We start from the raw sequence: 21,096 nt of genomic DNA on the forward strand, positions 1-21,096 counted from the left end.
GCTGAACTGTAACCACAGGGGGCCAGTAACCCAACTGTAGCATTTCATTATATAAATAATTAGAGGAATCGAGAAGATAACAATAAGTTTATTAGTTGCAAAATGACTTGCTAGTCTTGAGATAACAATGATATGAAACTTCGCCCTACTCTGCCATATAGTTTGAATAAAATAAAATCCAAAATCTTTTCCCTTAGTATCCGCGATTTTTCCCCTTCGTAAATTTGCTGCAACTGTAAAACCACTGAAATTAAAGATGCGAGACATGAGGTTAATTCCGCATACGGGAATAAAAAGTTAGAAATTGTAAATATTATATGAACTCACGTGATTTTAAAATTGATTTAAAGAGAGAAAACGGTCCGGCTAGCTATGGTGGGCATGAGGGCGAGTGCTACTAGAGTGCAATGTTTACCCTACCACGACTCAGCTCCTACTAACGATGCCTTGCGCAGGAATCAGGATGCCTTGCGCTGCAAACGCGCCTCCTTCAAAAAATACAAGATGCGCTTCAGACACTTGGCAAGGACCTGAACATTCAGTAGGACCGATCCTGCAGTTAAATACTTTATTCCCTTTATTCAGGAGTTAATATTTTACATTAAAATATGCCGTAACATTTATCATGGTATACGGTACACCAACGTGCCTACCCGGCATACCGGCAAAGGAAACTACCCGGCAAAGGTACGGGTAGTATCCTGTAACAAATTTGCATGAATTTTTGCTATTTTTAATTCTAACTCCTGAAAATTTTTAAAAATGGTTCTTTATGATAATTTGCGTCACTTTTATTGGCACAAAAAATTTTTCGTTCAACGAATTCGATGATGATTTTTTATAATCAAGTGAAACAGTGATTCCACTTTTTCTAATCACGGTATTTGTAGTATATTAATTTACGCTATAATAGAACAAAAATTTTCATCAATTAAACTTTTCTCCAGATGGAGAACATATCATCATCGCCGCCTCTCATTGCGGTGCCAAGCTAAGACTTTTTGCTCAAGGGCGCAACGGAAAACAGGATGTAGCCTGTAGCAGACGACTCAGTGCTGTGCAGGACGTGGTGTGGTTGTGTGGAGCTCGGCTTCGGTGTTAACCCGCTTCAGTAGCCGGTCATCTTTCTCGACCGTAGTTCCACAGGAGCTGTGATATGGATTTAACATAATAATAATATGTACAAACCACAATCATTAGGCCGTTGCATAAGTTAAATTTCTGTTTACGCCTCATGTACATCATTGTATGAGTTGTATTGTTGGAGGTGAAAATCATGACATTTGATTTGTTCCTGTCAGGAGCAAACAAAATTGAATAGTTAATTTAATATTTCACTCCAGTGATAACTGAGGGCAAATCTGGTAGTAAAGGCAAAATTAGTCGCACAGAGCTCTGATAGGAGTGAACAATAATTATTTGTGCAAAATGCTAGCAGCTAATTGCATCTCAAATCTGTAATTTGGATTATTCACTGAAAAATAATCCACCTACAGTTCGCCACACTCCTGAGTCCTGATATACCTACGTCTGTTTTACTGACGATTAGTAAAATGCAGTTTCTAGATTTATAGTCTCATTTTTTCTTCTCGGTGTAGCTAAGTTTGTAATTAAGTTTTATCAATTCAGAAGTAGATCATACAACCAAAATGCTAGCGGCAAGAGAGCCAAGTGGAGGATGGGGCTTGAAAGAGACTTGAGAGCACAAAGCTCTTCTGTTGCGTGGCTGCTGCTCGAGGTGCCGTTGTGCTCTTCTTCATTGATATGAATAGTCAGTTGCGAAATACTGCTCATCCCGTTACGTGCAATCAAATTAAACATCCGACGTCTTCGAGTATGAATTGCCGTGCGTGCGGCTGATTTAAAATACGAAAATAATTTACAGCCAACCGCACTCGACACCTGCTGTGTCGCTATCATGTAACACTCATTCTCCGTGCATTAGTCGTTTTTTGTTCGATTGCATGTTATAGGCGCATCAAACTTAGCAAATATTCAATCTTTTCCTACTTTAATAGTGATGAAATTAACTTGAAGATATCAAATCCTTTATATTCAAACATTGGAACGAGTGCAGCCAAGAATTTTGAGTGTTTGAGAGAAAGGAACCTGTGAAGAGTCCACCCTCGCAGCATGGGCTAAAGCTTAGCACACTTATTACAGAAATGAATCATCCTCTTCACATTTAAAAATTTTACAGGTTTTTTTAGTGATATATGTCTCCTTAGATTTCAACGATTCGCTTTACCAGCGCTTTTTAAGTAAAGAATCAACCTGCCTGTTTTAAATCCTTTTGATCTTAGTTAATTATCAAATTTGTAGAGTAAAAAACCTATTGAAAGATGGTTAAATGGTATGTAGACCCTAGTTTTGCAACATCTTCAAAAACGTTTGAGGAAAGCAACAAAATATCGAAGCGAAAACATTTTTTCAGAAGACGAAAGAAAAAATCCAAAAATAGAGATTACGAAGAGCCATCAATATCCAAGAAAATTGACGAATCACAGACCAACAAAGATGCAATGGTGGCAGTCACGAGGAGCTCAAGTGATGCATCGTTTTCGTTCTGGGAGGAAGACAGCGCTGCTTGTGACATATCATTCAAGATTGAAGAGATAACATCCACAGTTGAGAGCAATCTAGCTTTGGAAGATCATAAAGCACACGATGGAGTGTTTACTTTATTGCCTTCCTCATGCTTGAAATTGGACCCGGCTGAGCTAACAGAAGTCAAAAACACTGAAGTACTAAGTGGCGGTACTCAACTTCACACAACACTTGAATTACCTAAAGAAAATATTGCTTCTTTACGTGAAATTTGTTGCAATGAAGTTCCGCTTACAGTGGCGAGCACACTGACTAGTCCGTCTGTTCCATCCACGGGCATTGAGTCTCTAGCAGCCCCTCGTCCAGATGTCAGGCGGAGCTCGACAAACGCAGCAGTCCACGACCCAGTGAAACGTCATGCTGTCGTGGACTTACTCGATTTTGACATCAACGAGCTATTAGGTGGATTATCTGAAGGAGTCACGTATTCAAATTTCCCAGAGAAGACTCCAGAAGTGGGAGGAGACGTTGCACGAAATCAAGCAAAACCCTCTGCAGTTGAAGCACAACCTGTACGTAGTACAAAGTTGGAGCGTTTCGCTGATAATGGAATGACAGATGAGCGCAGAATTGTTCAATTAAATTACAGTCTGCAAGATGAGTGCAGCACGACTTATGATGACATTAGTACACGTACAATGACTAAACCACTTTCAATTCCTCCAAAACGTTGCAAGATGCACAATGTTGATGGATTTAGTAACCCAAAGAATACGCCTTCAGTTGGCGCTAAAGCAACGTCTAGAACGTTGGAAGTGACTGTTCAGGAAGACTATTGCCATCCAGTGGTTCCTCATACCCAAGTCACACTCAGACCAGTAAACATGAACCCGGTGCAGCATTGCATGCCTATTTCTGTGTCGAAACTCCGGTTTAATGATGCTAATGCAGTGCAATCAAAGACTCCTCCCTGTACAAATCGAGACCTGCTTCTTGAAAGTTTGTTGCGGTCTCTTTCAAGCGAAGCCTGGCAACTTGAATCAACTGCTGTATTTAATGCTAATCGCACGCGAGGACTGCACTGCTACGATGAAGAATCTCCCAGGGAGTGTCAGGTTGAGTCAAAATCTCTAATAGAAATTTTGGAGAGCACTTTGAACGTAGCGCCCGAGTATCCCAAAGAAAAGCCAACGGAAAATAATAGAAAAGTGCCTCCAAAATCTCGACGTCCCGCACCTGCAGAATACGACAAGATTAAAAATTTAAACTTGGGGAAACGGTGGAAGAATGTGGTGAGTAGATAGATCAATAAAAGTTTGCATGCTGTGTACCAGTGAAAATTTACGTCATGAGGGCATGTATAATTTAAATCTAGTTTCGATTTTTTCCTTAATTTGCGGGGAAAATAGGGTTAACAAGTATAATAACTTGTGTTTATTTTCGCACATGTAAATAAATATTGCAAAAAATCAAGATCAAGTTCATAACTAATATGTATTAGCATCAGGTAGTTACGGTAATCATTTTCAAATATAAAGGGTTCGCATGGAAAAGTTTTAGAGAGTTTGATACCGGTCCGACACTTCAGCGAACTCGCGTGCGAACTCGCCTGCGAGCTCGAATGGAAAACCTAACTTAATTTTCAACTCTGGCACGCATAACTCCGTCAATAATGGACGGATTTTCTTCAAATTTGAAATATAAGTAGATAATATCAGTACGCTGCGGAGGGAAGTTGAAAATGAAGTTCGAGCTCGCAGGCGAGTTCGCACGCGAGTTCGCTGAAGTGTCGAATCGGTGAGTTTGATCCGTACGTGCTAAAAAAAATGTGCACAAATGACATTTCACAGTGTTCAGCAATCAATTAAGGACTATATCGTTCGTTTTAGTTTTTAGTTTTAGCATGTATGTACTTTATTTGATCGTTTTAATTTAGATCTAATATAGCAAACCCAGTATTATTTTTGAGACTGATTTTCTTGCACTATGCGAAGATATTTTTTCACAATACTCGTAACTTTTATATTTTAATTACACAATATTTGTTACGTAAGTTCTACGTAATCTGCGGATTTTCATCAGCTCGTAGGGAATCAATCGTGCGAATTTTAATTCATTCAGAGAGAAAAAAAAACGATGTGGCTCGACATATGCATGCACGTTTTATGCAAACAATAGGAACCATTGAGATGGACACGAACTTGCTTGCTTCACTAGCGACGTTTTTCTGTAGCATGGCAACAGCGAAAAACTTACCCACCTGCGGTTCATTATATATATTGCACCACAAAAACGTACGTTTTCAAAAAATGAAAAACGTTTCGGAGACCAGTTCCATCGTCAGTTCGATAAATCTAGAACACAAATACAGTTAGAAAATTAATAAAGTTTGGAGTCATAAGAAAAAAAAACAAAAACAACTTTATTAATTTTCTGACTGTATTTGTGTTCTAGATTTATCGAACTGACGATGGAGCTGGTCTCCTAAACGTTTTCAATAGAGAAATGCTGAATTTTTGTGGAGTTTTCTTCGCTTTTAAATTTCTACTGAATCTGCGATTCAAGCAATCTAGTGACATTATTTAAAAAAAATGATTCCTATATCTAAAATTCATAATATAATCCCCCGTCTATTTACAAACATGAGAACTAATTGGAGTTTGATACGAAACATTCGTTCGTGACTGAAAAAGTATACGTGTCTTTAATATAATGCAAAACTTTCCTTGTGCTTTGAGAAGGAGCCGGTATTCGGGTAGATTCAAACTCTGAAAGCAAACAAAAAGCTTCAGCTCATGTGAATAAAACAAAACAGTGCCGCTGGTTTGGAAAAAAAACGTACAGTTGCGGTGTTATACTCTAACTTATGTTTGCAAACGGAGAACTACTTCTCATAAGGGCAGGGCAGGTTAACAGTAAAATGCATATGTTGTCAGTGCGCTTCATATCATGCAGCAATGCAATACGTGTTAGCCATTAGTGCGTTATAGTTATTGGAGCGTTTGTTCCAAGGTACATAGCATCAATTCTTCAGTGTATTCATCCAAAATACCGGTTTATGAAATAGATTTTTTTGTATAATCTTCCGTCTATTATAAATTAAATATTCGGCGTTTTAGTGAATTACAACGTTGGTTAGTATTTGCAGGGTAATTTCTACAAACCGATAACAATTAACTGATAGCTTGTCGATACCAGATGAATATTTTCCGCAATCCAGGCTGTACACAGAGACGTCAGAAGGCCTGCAGCTGCGCCGGCCGCGACCTTATAAGGACCGTCGGGCTCAGAAGACGCCACTGATTAAACGACGGCGCGCTCACCCTGAGCAGTGTACCCGCATGCCTGCAGCACAAACAACTATTTGTTCAGTGCCATATTGCGGCCACAGCATGTAATATATATATGACACGTGCGGTCATAGTATGTAATATATATATATATATATATTTATATATATATACAGGGTGTTTCAGAATTAAGTAACCCTTTTAATTTGTTAATAAATAAAAAACTAAGAACGTTATGAAGTTGAAACTTGTTTTATTTAAAAGAAGAACATTTTNATGCAGCCACAGCATGCAATATACATAAAACATGTGGCCGCAGCATGCAATATACATAAAACATGTGGCCACAGCATGCAATATGCATAGCACATGCAGCCACAGCATGCAATACACATAAAACATGTGGCCGCAGCATGCAATATACATAAAACATGCGGCCAAGCATGCAATATGCATAGCACATGCAGCCACAGCATGCAATATACATAAAACATGTGGCCGCAGCATGCAATATACATAACACCTGCGGTCATATCATGCAATATACATCACACGTATTTATAAGGTGCGATCTCAAGCACGATTGAATTTGGTTAGATATGTTTTCTTTGCGGTTGGAACTTCATTATTACTTATACTCGGAGAAAAAAAAAACATGATAAACATTTAATGCTTTGGCACGTATTTAACGACCCATGAAATTAAGTTAGCATGTAGAAATAAATGTTTGCGCTAAAAATTGTTTTATAAACTTCGAATATATTGTATATTTTATATTTTATACCTTTTATGTTTTATACCTTCAATTATATACTTCGAACAATGTCTTAGTTTACTAAAGCTTTCAAATATTAATACATTTTATCCTGAAAACCCTTGCTAGAACCTAATTCCTCCTCCCATTCACGGCTAACGAACCTCAGAATATGAACTAACATGCGCTTTCTGCCGCGACTGCCGCGTTGTTGAACAATGCTGACAAGTTCCCTGAAGTGATCATAATGCCAAGAAATAAACACGGCGGTAAAGCAGCTATGTAAACATAACATAACATAACATAGTGATGTCGGCTCTGAAGTGTAGGCCTGATGTGGCCTGTCGCCGATTCTTTTCCATTTCGTGCCTTGTTCAATAGAGCTCAACTTTGAACAGCTGATACAAATGAGATCTTCACATCGTCCACAGGTAACTGTCTGGACTTCGCTCAGAGAGATCTCTTTGCAGTACTTGCAAACTTCCATCTCTAGCTGGGCTGATTTGGTTTTATTTTTTATTCTAGAGGCCGTAGATGGCTTTTCTCTAGAGGCGGTAGAGGGCTTTTCGACTATCTTTTTTATTTTCTGTCCAGCCATTATTAAATGCACGAACTAGATCTCTTGAACGGAGAAAAATACAGAAAAAGGACGGAGAAACATACGACTGAGTTGAGTTGAGTATAGTAAAGTTCCCTCGAAAATTAAGGCTGGAAAAACAGCTGAGCTGCAGCTGGCGAGGGAAACACAGAGGTGTGGTGGCGGAATCAAGGTAGTTTATTATTACATGTAGTTTATTTTACATGTCACTCATGTAGTTTATTATTACATGAGTGCGCGATCATACATTGATATCACATTTAGCCGGGTGAAGGGATAACATTAAACATGGCACCACTAAACCCCTTCTCTATATTGGATAATTTTTCAATTTAAAAAATTTTTTTGTCCGGTATGAGACTTACATCGGAGTCTGTGCAATAAATAATTCTTCAGGCAATTATTTTACAAGAAACCATGTAGGCACTAGGCAATTCAATTATGTAAGTTCAGGAACTACAACCGCCTTCGAAGAGAGAAAAATGGAATAATTGACCGTTCAAGTGTCTTGTTATAGACTTTTAAAGAATGTTCACACATGGTGACTTTTTCAAGGCGAAAATAAAATTCAATTCATTTGTGATGACAATCTTTGTACCTCTGTAGGTTCAAAGCGAGGATTGGCCAGAATTTCTCGTGTAAATCGCTTTCTAACAGCATCTTGACAAAACAAACGGTATGCAGCGTGACTCGTTCACTCTATAGACTATAGTTAAATCATGGCTGTTTAGAGACTGTCAGGAAATGCCATGGAGCGCCAACAGCCCTGCATGCCTTGCCTGCTGCTGGAATGTAGCGCGCAACTCGATTGTACGGCTGGCAGCCGCGTGCTGGCGACGTTCAGTCGCCTGATCATTGTCATGTGAACTAAAACTACGACGATGGTGGAAATATGTTCCTTTTTGCTTTCAAACATCCAAAGTGTTGATGGACTCCATGGTAGTTTTATATTATATGAAATAACTTTCCACTTTAGTAAAGTACAACTGGCAGCCGAGCAGTAGCGACACCCAGTCGCCTAATCATGATCTTGTGAACTAAAAAGACGAAGGAGAATATGTTCCTTATTGCTTTCAAACCTACTGAGTGTTGATAAGCACGATATGATAGTTTTATATTGCATGAAATAACTTTGTAAATTAGTAAATTTATGCTTGTATTTTTTCGTAGATTGCAATTGATAGGCCTAAAAGTTTGCCGTCAACACTTTCACGTGTATAGTTTATTTTATATGTATTGAGGTGATTGACGTGTAACACAAAATAAAAAATTTATTTCATTATAAATCTGAGTGGATTGCACACGCTTTAAAAGAATGCACATTAAAGTATTAACGAATGCTCCCAATAATTTATCAAATAATGACTCAGTAACACAAACAATGCTAACGTCATAATTTAGTCAATGTATATATGTAATGGTATCAACGTGTTAATCAAATTGACTCCACCCTCAATAACTGGAACGCCAACAAGAAATACATAACCGCTTGGCTAATCTTGTCATCATCTGCTGGGAATGGTGGAGAATCTGCGTAGCTCGTGGCTTGATTCTGGTAAAGATAACCTGGATTGCTGTGTTAGCCTTCGAACAGCATGAGTATTATCGCGACTGCATCGAATTGATGATTCTCAGCCAGCATATTCAAAACGATGCTAGCGTTACACTACACGGTGCATGCAAGCTACTATCAGAATTGAGATACTGAGTTCGAGCAAACTGAGCAGGATTATGACATACTGAATAATGATTCAATTTGCATTAATGTCGTTAGAAACATTACGTCACGTTGTGAGAACATCATACAGTATATTTTGGAAATATTCAAAACTTACCTTAACTTATTTTCTAAGAAGGAGTTATATTCATAGAAAATATAGTCTTATCGTTGACTATAGTAAAAGTGATTTGGCGGTGAATAAAAACGCTTATTTACAATGGAAAAATTTCACAATTATTCAACTAGATTTGCTTATTTCCGCAATAATAATGTGTGGATTTTGCATCCATTTGCATTTTCAACTGCTCTAAACGCCAACAAGATCAAGCGGCGAACTTATCTCGATGAAAGTGTGCACCAGCACAATAATTTTCCAACATATGGCACTGAGATCATCATCGGATAATGTCAACAAGACTGTGTTATACTTCATTGTCCAATATTCTTAGCTATTATCGAAATCTGTTCATAATCGTCTCCATTTAGAACTATTAACACCCCCATCATCATATTGCACATTCATTTACCTTGGGACCTATCGTGCTTGGCTGAAGTACATTTTTATACATGTTCGATTCGCATTTCATCCAAAGTGAATCTGTAAATTTTATTAAACTTATTATTTATCAAAAATTTTAATTACTAATATATTTTGCCATATTCCCATTTTGAGTGCTATTCTTGCAATATAACTCCAAATAACTCCATAACTCCGCACTCATTTGAGTACGACACAAAAAACTCTCTCCAGCTTCCATGATAGCAACGAATATCGCACTTCGTTTTTTTTTCCTTAGATGTAAGAACTTAAAGAAGTAACTGATGTGTACTGACACAGAAAGGCGAAATTTATTGAGAGCTCGCTCATACGAAAAAGCCAAATAAAGTTATGTAGAAACAGCATCTTGAGTTGGATAAGCAACCTAAGGTAGAAACTCCTGAGCTATTTCTGCATCTGAATACAGATCGAGTACAGAATTAGATGCTCACATTCATTATATTCATCTCTACGTATCTTATTCAAATCATCTCTTGAACATTTCCTATTCAATCTTCTGTGAAAGTCTTAAACTAAAATCATACCAAATGAGAATGCAGTGCCTATGTTTAATGCTATATATGCCTCAGTTGATTTACATTTAGTTGTTATCGTGATGAAGACCACTGGCAAGCCGTTGTTCAGCCTACTATGATCAGAGTATGATTCTAGTTAGGTATGCAGAGTAGCTCCGAACCCCAACAAATGATTCAGTGCACCGAAAACTTATCTCTTCCGCACACTCAGTACGGGTGCGATAGGCCCCAGACAAAAAAAAGGTTCCTTTTTTGTTGTCCTCCTATCCTGTGTGACATTGATCCATTATTGTGAACTCTGGTTTTTGTGAATAGAAACTCTGAGCCTAGATTGAACAGGATGCACATCGCGACCTACAGTCACTGTCTCAAAATGACAAAGATTTTTTCATGCTCAAGAGGGATAATGTTCAATTTCGAATGAAGTTTAATACACGGGAGTCTGATACCAAGACACGTAACTGTCAACATCGTCTGAGATAGAAATTATAATTAATTATTATTCAAAGTGTGAAATTCTGATTTTCAAAATTCCAGGAGGGGGGAGCAGTGAAAATCACAGAACATCAATCAGCTGCCTCAGGGTAAAAAAAAAATTATTATAGGTTACTGTAAATTATAGGTTTCATAGATTTTTAATGTACAATTGACAATGCTGTCAACCGTCTAAAATGTCGTTTAACATTATCTAGACTCTAGAGTATTTTCGAATCAATTATTCAATTGGAATATTTTCATTCCGTCGTCAGTCGAAGAACCAATTCATAATTCACATGAACGCCGCATGGAAATTCGCCCACGAATAACTGTTGTGATGCACCGAAAAAATAATTAATTAGAGAAAATTGTTGAAGTGAACTAACTAACATCCTTCAATATATAGTCCCACGTATCCTTCACACATGGCCCGCGTCTTGGGTTGGCAGTCGACAAGCGTCCGTCTGCTGCGAGCCTGCGAACAGCCGCTGTCCGACTTCAGTCTGTGTCCATCAGCGTAGCTATGTGGTGGCGGCTGTATCCCTCGTCCAGGTTTCGTTTACTGGTGTGCCGTTCTACTCGCAAAAGCGACAGTTTTTGATGTTTAACCATCTGTTTATGCTGCGAGTCTTACTATGTTTTAAACAGATCTTCTTATAGTCTAATTCGTGGTCCATTGCGGCTGCTAAAGTGTTAGTGTGTGGTGTTAATGGATCACATCATTGGTTCCTTGTAGAGCACTTGTGCAACAATAGAATCAGAGATGTGCGCAGAGAGAGGGTGGAGTGAGAGCAGGCACGTTGCTTGCTAGATCGATCCCGGACAACCAACGCTGACTGGGAGTGCCGATACAATCTCAACTTTGATATGCACTTGGTAGTGCTAATTGTCTTATTATTGAATGGCGTATTTTATCCATTATTAAATCATCATTGCTACAATTGCAAAGTAATATGTACGGGCAGTACGGCAATTAGTGCATGACTAGAGATGAAACTGAAAGTAGATTTTTGACGATTATGACTGTATAAGGACTGGTTTAAAATTTAATAGATACGTATTATTTAATTTGTGTTGATCTGATCACTTCTAGCTTTGAAATCCTAATTTGTATGTAAGCTGACAGCTATGATATAATGAGGGAACCTCCATGCTGCATGCACTTTTCCCAATTAGTGTTATTTTTGTGTCACTTAACATTTTTAGCGCATTGATGACTGAAAAATCTCAAGACAAAAATTTGTCAATAAATTTGCTTATAATAGCCCATTTTCAGTGTGATTTAAGCATATAATTTCAGTTCATACCGCGTTTCTCACTTTGTTTAAATTTCCATGTCCTTGTATGGAATTTATCGTTTTGTAAAATTTAGTCAAGTATATAAATATAATCATTTTCTTTTACATCATTGAATTTGAACTTACTATCAGTGTCCAGTACTTTATGGAATTACAGTTATGGCAAGTTTTATTTGAAGGAAACCAATCATGAGCAAGTAGAAAATATTTACCTTATTCCATAGCTCTTTTTTGGTGAAATATTCAAACAGGAGAATACCTTTGAAGAACGGCAACAATTTATAAGCAACACCATGCGGGGGGTAAGTATGATGTGCATACCTGCATTTATTTGAAGTATATTTTATCCTCCATTCTCTATCAATTGTCTCCATTATCGTCGTAATTTTGTCTCTCTGTAAATCAAAACTCTTTCATGCTGAAATTGTTGTATAAAGTAAGTTAATCACTTCTATCTATACTTGAGTATATAAATTCCTGCTGGCGTTTTGTCAGGTGCAATTGCTTCGAAATTTATTGAAGTATTTGACTAAATTTCCTGCCTTCTGAACATAATTTCGTGAACATCGGTAAGCTATTGTGGCGGAAACAAATTCTGCTGAGCATTGAGTATTAGATTCCGGATTGATGCGTCAGTATTTTTGCAACATTAAGCGAAGTTACCATGATTCATCATTCAAATCAATTGCATTTTTAAGTTTTGCATGATCTCGTTTGTAATATTATGGCAAAATACTTGATGCGTAGGCGAATTGCTAATTCAAAATTATCATCATCGGCGGCAGCTTTATCAACAGCTGACTGTCGTGTAAGTTACGTTCCAGTTAGTTATAAGCCATTTTTGCGTTGTTTTTCCATCATACGACTGTACCTCAACTAAATTGCTATCTATAGTTGATGAACATTTGCAGACACAATTTTTGATTGAGTTTACTTGCACGAACTGTGCCTGCGATGGGCCCGGAAGCCTGGCGTTTGAGCAGACGATGAAATTGGAGTAATTTGCGGCGAACTGCCTGAATCTATAAGCTGTGCAGTTGCGTCCAAGCCATTAAATCTTGACTTGACTGCTTTTTGCGTGTTGCAAAATGTTCCAGAGAAAGTGTTGCCGAGCAAATTAGTCCAGTGGTCGTTCTTCGGCTCCTCCAGCCAAAGAGCGAATGTGAATGCTTGCAATCTCTTCTTGCGTTATCAGGTGTTAATGTCACAATTTTACTATAGTGCTTCGGAGGCTGAATATTTAGACATCGATAATGGAGCGTGAGCTATTAAAATCTGTCATTGTCTACTAACCATGACAGTTTTTCCAAAAATAACAAAATTTCCGTGATGTATTTACTTATTTACGTATTCCCTTATCCGGCTTCGTCACTGTTTGGATATAAATGTCAGCAGATAATAACACAATAGACGTGTCAGCCGCCTCTCCATTGTAGTTGTTCCAACCTACAACTTCATCACTCATATATCCCATTTGTGGGTGTCACTTGTACCCGCATCCGCTCGCTGGACGAATGTTCCTTCCTGCCAGCCTAAGATGTGTTGATGTAACGCCCACTACTGACCTCTCTGGATTAACCCACATACCGTCAGCCTCAAAGAATAATGAGTTTTCAATCGATGCAGGGTACGGCCTTAATTTCGATTAAGTCGAACCCTCCCTCTAAACAGGAAATGCATTTTGATCAGAGTGCTACGCAGCTTTAGATTCAGAAGCTGCAAATTAAATTGTAATCGATTGATTTTAGTATATTAATTATTGATGAGTTGTTACGTATGTAGCTCGACTAATCTAATTTTATTTACGTTTAGTTTTACAGTTTGTATTGGCTTTTGATGCATGTTCAAGGTCTGGTCTACTCGGCAAGCTCGAACCCTCCGACCAGGAATCTAGAAGATTCTCGACGCCGGAAGACATTTTTACTGCGACCTTCTGGAGGCTGCTGACTTTTTTTCAGCCTCCACGCGACACCTGTTCAATTGTTGAGATTTAGCCATTATAGTACCTCGATCCGTCGCTTTTATCGAGATTTCATGTTCAAACTATGACAGGGAATAGTTTTATATCTTGTAACTCAGTGGTTGTAACCTCGAATTTATATTCTCTTGATTTTTAGATTAAATCTGACGGATCTATATACATTTCTGAAATGTGCCGTTGATCAGTTCATTGCCACCCTGCTGAATGTAGATGATATTATTAAATAGTTTTTCGTGATTTTAGTTTGTTTTTATTAAGTTGTAAATGTTATCGATGAGCGTGTTGAATGTGCGTGCTTTAAATTTTCAACACTCTTTATACAAGCTGATATCTTGTATTTCACACCTTTTTACTTTATTCTCGTAAGCTGAAGAAAGAACATTTGTAATCGAGTGGAAACGTATAAGGTGCGTCTGGCGCTCGCGGTTGTGCGGTTGCAAGGCGACTTTCTATTCAGTGCATTGGCGTCGTGGTCTGGCTGTTTTCTTCTTCAGTCGCGGTTACTTCACTGTTCCTGCTACGGAGTGGACTAAAGCAAGCCTTTTATTCCCATCGAATTATTCAATGCTTACATAGCCGTCTGCAGTTGGTAAATAGTAGTTATAAACTTATATTCTTCATTTCTTTGTTGTGATGATATAAAAAATATTATTGAAATTCTATCCATTCTATCTCGGCAAAATTCGATGTTTAATGGGCGTACAAATGTAAAGTGGTGAAATTTCAATGAGCTTGCCGCCATTCGAAATGCCCAAGTGCATTAGTTATAAGGCCGTTGCTCCACCGTCTTCTCCTTTAGGGAAATTTCCGTTAAAATATTCAAGTTTGAGTCATAATGTAAGTACGGACAAACTCATCCCATTATATATGAGGGTCTCCGTGCATGAGTTATGAAGTGAAGGTGTCAGTAGAATGTTAAGGTTTGCTGCGTTGTAGCCAAGTTCTGCAGCCGTCCCTCCATTGCACCGGCTTCGTCGGCCTGTCTAGACATGCCATTAGAAGCCCGGCTCCGCTCCACCAATAATTTCCTGTAAATATGTCAAACTCGCGCCTGTTTTAATTCCAGCCATCTGGTCTCACTGAGACTAGTCTTTGGACTGCTCAGAAGCCGCTTTATTGCGTACGGACGTTCTATGGCAGGTTGTTGAACTGATTGAACAAACATAGGATATTAATATATCATATGACTAATTACTAATGTATCCTATATTAGTAACCGTTTTCGAAAGTAAATACTTCATCTGAAATTTGACAAAAGTTTGCAATGTGGACATTGTTCTCGTCCCTAACCACTGATGACTGTTGAAGTTGAATCATACAGCAAAAGTGTTGAGTTCACGTAAACTGGAATGATGTCTATGCAGTAAGTGTGTGTTCAAGGAGTAGTTGTTACTTTTGTAGAGTTTTTTTAATACCGGTATACGAGGTCATGAGGCGTATATTCGTAATATAAATCTGAATGTTAGGTCTGACCTTCGGAAAGAAAATTGATGATAAATTTGTATAACCTAAACTCGGAAAATGAAGTCTTGCAGTCTTTGTTCTGTCTTTTAAGCTTATCGTCAGCGCTATCGCATCGATATGGTGATATGCACTTAATAGAGATAACCATGAAGTGTTTTCTTCGATATCGCACGGTGAGTAACTTCTCTTGTCAGTTGCCTCCAGCAAGCCAATGGATTGTGCTGAACGTTAAAACGGCAATTTTCACGAGTTTGGAAGCATTTTTGACTGGTGAAACTTTAAAAGAAAATAATGTAAACCTACAGTAGTAGCCTTAACATTCAAGGCCAATTGTTATGTTTCATTACGTGCGTATAACGACTCCTGAGCTAATTGTAAAGTGCTTTTGAGTTATTTAAACGATAGATAGGGAAGTAATTCTAGGACAAATTCTGAAACGATCAAACGAAAATTGAGTAACGACAATGTTATCAAAAAACAAAGAAAAGAAAAACCCTGCGAAAGGTTTGCAGAATTATTTTTCTCTACCGCGCCGAAAAAAGAAGAAACAGATTGAACAGATTGAAATCTCTGCTCCCCTTTCGGTAACTGGATTGATTCAAGGAAAACTTTATGACCCTAGAGGAGACTGTTCTGTTTCGGATAGCTTAAATATCTCCGTAACAGATCCAGGCACAGACGCATCCATCGGTTCTAATGTACTATCTTTTCGAAATTCATGCGTCGAAAATTATACAAAAGCCATCAATGAAGATCATCAAACACCAAATTCCCCTTTGAGTGATCAAGGAGACGATTGCACTGATGGCAGATCAACAACGGACAACTTGGTTGATCTCAGTCGTGTGTCTCTCGAGAAATCAAGCGAAACTAAGACTTTTAGCTTTGGGATCACACGGGATGTCTCCGATGACAGTGGATATGGTTCCGTAAAATCGTTAACATCAGTCAACGAACGCAACACAGTCTGGAGCAATCATCTTGCAGTACCACTTGAATCTGATTATGACACTCCCAAATCGGCAAAGGATTCTGGTCATGACCACCCAAAATCTACGGATTCCGATTACGACTTACCGAAATCAACGAAGAATTCTGATAATGATTACCCAAAATCGACGAAGGATTCTGATTATGATTACCCAAAATCGCCGAAGGATTCTGATTTTGAGTACCCAAAATCGACGATGGACTCTGATTATGATTACCCTAAATCGCCGAACGAATCTAATTTTGACAACCGTAAATCGGTTAAGGAATCTGATTATGACTGCCCAAAATCCTTAAACGAATCTAAATTTGACATCTCTAAATCTTCCGACAAATCTGATTATGATGTTCCAAGACCTAGTCATTCTGACTATAAACTAATGAGCGCATTCTCTAATACTAATAGTCACACTCAGCAACACTCGTTAAAATCATGCCCAAACGTCTCACAAGTTCCCAGCGAATTCGGCTATGAATTCGATTCGACACTATCATCACATGAGTTGAATAATACTTCAATCGATTTTGATTACTTGCAAGCCTTACTTGAGACGAATGACCTCATGAAAAATATTATGAAATCAAATCACAATAGCTTATCGTACCGGCGTGTGAAGAAGGAAGAATTTCGACGTTCACACGGAGAGGTAAAAGAGGCTGAGAAGAAAACGGGATTACCGGAGGACTCGTGGGATAATTCATCCAATGGATCTCCTCTGCAAGTTATTAATGAGTCGGCTGAATTGGATTTAACGTCCAAATCCTCAGTAAAATATCTAGTTTGCAGTTCCACCTCTGGCAGTTCCAATTGTCAAGCAGAAGGTGGGGATTTGAAAGTTCATGTTACAATAAAGAGCAGAATACAATCTTCTGGAAATGCAAACCTCCCAATTATCACGGTTAATGACCTCACTGAACCATCGCCTAAACTGAATGGACTTACAGAAGAAAGTAGTAGTGATCCCTTTGAAAAGAGTTCTGTAGACGGCGATCGGGTAAGGAACTATGATTACCTTCTCAAGATAGTTGCGTGTTTTAATAATAACCTTGATTTGGAATTGTATAAACAGCTGAGATATTAAGAAACGTGACATACAAACCACGTTTGAATGGTATTTTCCCTTATGTTTTCCATGCTGTTCATTGCTTCGTATATGGGTTGACTAGCTAGTATCCATCATGTCATTTTTCTACATTTGTTCATCGTTTTAACATCGTGTATCGTGGTTTTCTTGTTTCCGAAAAGATTCATCATTATTTATTTGTATTGAATACCAGTAGCTGGAAAAATTTCGAAAAAATTACAAAATAGATTAATAAAAATAATAAATATTTTAAAAAATTGACTAATGTAAAAGAGATGTGAGACACGACTGTGCTAAATGCTAGATCAAAATGTTCTCGACATTATTCGTAGGCGCTGGAAAATGCGTCGATTCTTATGTGGTCTAACTTGCATGGCGCCATAGACATCCTTACAGGCGGCGACGCTCCAAATGTGGATACGCATCTCGCCTCGATCTCCGCGCTGACTTTTCTCTGCAAATAAGAAGGCGACGCGGACCGTGCAGATGTACAGATATGTTGTCCAACATGACAACCGAACCACAAACTGCTTAAAAAATATAACTCAGTACTCACTGCAGTGAGTGACAGAGAGCTCATTTTCTCGACGAAAACGTGGAGTCACGGACAGACAGACAGACGGACATGACGAGCACAATAGCTCCTTTTCTCCATAAGTGAGAAAATGCATTAAAAATTATTTATGTTCAAAGTTCCTGCTGAACTTGGATGCAGTAACCATGAAAAATTAATTGATAGTTTCTCGATCGGAAATTTCGAAACAATCCTGCACCAAACAGCAAAATCTGCAACCAAAAGAACCTGCAAAAACGGCGATCAAACTGCTAGGCATGCAATTTTTTAATTTAAAATCAAACTGATTTGCATTTCACTCCTCATTCCTATCATTTAACTCCGTTAGATTATTTCAACACAGTGAAGCAAAGTTAATCACTAGTGTTCATTTGCTCCTCATTTCATGTGCTAAAGAATTCAATAATCGAGGCTCGTAGACAGCACCGCCACCAGGGGCACGGTGGCGCGTGCTGTCGTCGCTGAGCCGAGGCCCGTGAGGCGTCTTTAGTATTGATCACTGGAGCTGGGGGAGGTGACGGGAAGGTTGAAATACTCTCCACTGCCTTCCCCCAGGTTCTTTATAAAGAGGAAGTCATCTTATACAGTCCCAGCTTGAATTTACGATATTCAAGCTTTTAAGGCAGTACGAGTGCGTTGCACGGTAAAGAGGAAGCGATCTTATACAGACCCGGCTTGAATATACGGCATGCAAGCTTTTAAGGCCGTACGAATGAAGGACTAAGGAGTGCGTTGCACGAAACCCTGTGCTTACCGTGTACATGTTTCTGTCTGAAAAGCAGCCTTGCAAGTTTCTTGCGTTGAGAAAGTAAATTTAATCGATTTTGAACCATTAGTATGCAAAAGACGTATACGCCTTTGTTAATGTTAAAAACATGCTCGAAAATTCTCCTCTCATGTTATCGCATGTTTAAGGAGCTGATATGCTGACACCGGGCGTTCTGAAAGGGTAATTTTTCCCACCGTTTCGTGGGAGGTGAGCGAGTGCCGTCGATAATGTATGCATTCTTGCCTCGCTACTCAGCTGTGTGCATTGTCCTTATCAAGAGCGCCAGGCCTATCTTGGTCTTTAATACACGCAGCCTCCAGCTGCATTGCCAACCAGGCATATGATGCATGCTTGCGTGTCTGTTGCTGCGTGCCCTGTTGCTTGTGGTACTGAGTGTTGCTATATACCGGTACCTATCTTAATAGTCGTTTTGAGAAAAGAACTGTCGTGCTGAAGTTGCTGTAACAGGCATATCTGAACCATGAAAATTTACCGGTTGGTGAAGCTCATTGTCTTGAAATACCGTATTTTTGCCGATTGCCGTAGCCTTGTAATAGTTCGAATTTAAAAGCAAGTGCATATCTTCACCAAATCTAAGATCGACTGTATGTATATATACCTATAGCCGAACCTACAGAACAATTTAATTAGTTTGATGCGTAAAATATCGGTTATCCCATATCATTTATTGAGTTAACTACACATACGAGACCTTGAATTCTTGCTAGCGTTGAGACGTGTTACCGCAGCCACGGAAAGTGCCGGTGTGTCGTCGTCAAAATAAGTTGGGCGTCTCTGTAGATTGCGTCATTTCCTGTGCGTCGGTATCTCTCTGGCTGCATTGTGTCGGTAACGCAACTGTGTGGCACTTTATTTCTCTCTACTTCACATCAAATTTTTTTAACTTTCACAGCTTTAATTATTTAGTTAGGCGGAGTCTCTGTAGATGCCAGTCAGGCATTCTTTGATTACAAAAATTCGAACAAAAAATACACCAGTTTGGGGGTGGTTGTTGGACTGGTCAAAATTACCAAGATTAGAGCAGCCAGTTGGGTGTTGTAAACCCGCTGCTAGTTGTGAAAATTCCTGTTGATATCAGTAAGGTGGCCGAGTGGGAATCAGAGGCAGGTCAACATGGCCTAATTAAAGTTAACGCCACCACTATATTGCCATACACATTAGAACTGGCCGAAAATCGCTTCGGGAGGCACCCGCCAATAAAACTCGGCAACAACAAATTTTATTTTATCGGTCGATCTAGACGCTTCCCACCATCCCTTATTATCGTCAAAGTTTTGAAATTTAACACAAATAAATCAGATAAGCATTTCTTTCGCTTTTCCTGCTTTATCGGAATGATATGGATTCTTAGCAATTCCTAACTGCAGCTTGTCTGCTTTCTTTTTTGACTTTACTTGCAGTAGTAGCATAATAATGTAGAATGTTAATGATAATTTTGTGAGATGCTCTTAACTAGCTGCATTTTGAGGAAGCATATTTAATTTTGTTCGAGTTACAGTTTGTGTCTTTTTGTATAACAAGCAGTAACTTCTGCATATGCATTGCTTCGAAAAGATGACACTATTTCTGATTAAATTCTTCTCATAATACCGGCATTTTATATTACGTACGCTAAACTACACTGTGATTGACTGAAGAAGGTAACCATGATGCTTCAATGATAGCAGTGCAAACTCGAATCAAGAATACAATCGAATAATTTATAATTTTAGCAATGCTTGGCAAGGTAAAGGGTCTGATGCGATTAATCGATGCGGTTGTCTAGCTAAATTGATCCTATCTTTATGCCAGAACCAGTTCTCTTCTGACAATCTACCTCCGGGCACAGCATCGCTACCATTAGAACAAAATAAGCAGTTGGTTGAGATCTGTGAGTTTCTTCTCAAAGCCTTCGATCTTTTTGCCCGCATTAATTATGAGAGAATCGAGACACTGAAATGAAAACAATATTAGAAAAAACGACTCTAGTTGTTGATTGTGTTCTGATTTTTAAATGTTGAAAGTAGTGAAGTCTCTAAACCAAAGTTATTCTTTTCTTTATCTATTCACTTTTTTAATTATGCTGTCAATCATGAGACAAAAAAAATGCTCGTGCTTATTTTTTTAACGCGTGACATTGAACTCAGATTGAAGAATCCCGTGTCTAATTGAGTAAGATTTACTGTGATCGAGTAACATATACGAAGAACATAAGCAATTTTTTCCAACAATAAAAGATTCAAAGTTACTGACAGACTCAGAAGCTATCTCGAAGTGAAAGTGTTGGCACCACAATATCTTTCATTTGCGCTGACTATATATTGAGGTTGCTCGATCAAGCCATCCTGGTCATGCGTGAGGCGCTGCATCAGCTCGCCGTAATGAATGCAGGGTTGCGGAACACGACACTTGTTGTGCTGTGCACCACTCGTGCTGTCTCATTAATGAGCAACATTAACTTCAGGGGTCTCTATG

At 38.6% G+C, this 21,096-nt stretch overlaps 1 protein-coding gene across 3 annotated transcripts in view; it reads left to right on the forward strand.

The window, feature by feature from the left end:
* The first annotated feature begins 2,198 nt into the window (after positions 1 to 2,198).
* The window catches only part of LOC108665806 (breast cancer anti-estrogen resistance protein 1), a 30,287-nt gene continuing 11,389 nt past the window's right edge, over positions 2,199 to 21,096 (forward strand). Inside the window, exon 1 of one of the 3 annotated variants that reach the window (XM_018152610.2) lies at positions 2,199 to 3,839. In XM_018152610.2, coding sequence (XP_018008099.1) covers positions 2,343 to 3,839 — 1,497 coding nt within the window. In that variant the 5' untranslated portion in view covers positions 2,199 to 2,342. Of the gene's footprint in view, positions 3,840 to 11,801; positions 12,061 to 15,387; positions 17,189 to 21,096 lie in introns of those variants that run through there. The other 2 variants (XM_018152611.2, XM_018152609.2) reach the window with 2 other exon arrangements.

This window comes from Hyalella azteca, unplaced genomic scaffold (assembly GCF_000764305.2).
Source record: "Hyalella azteca isolate HAZT.00-mixed unplaced genomic scaffold, Hazt_2.0.2 contig2202, whole genome shotgun sequence".
Classification (NCBI taxonomy): Eukaryota; Metazoa; Arthropoda; class Malacostraca; order Amphipoda; family Hyalellidae; genus Hyalella; species Hyalella azteca.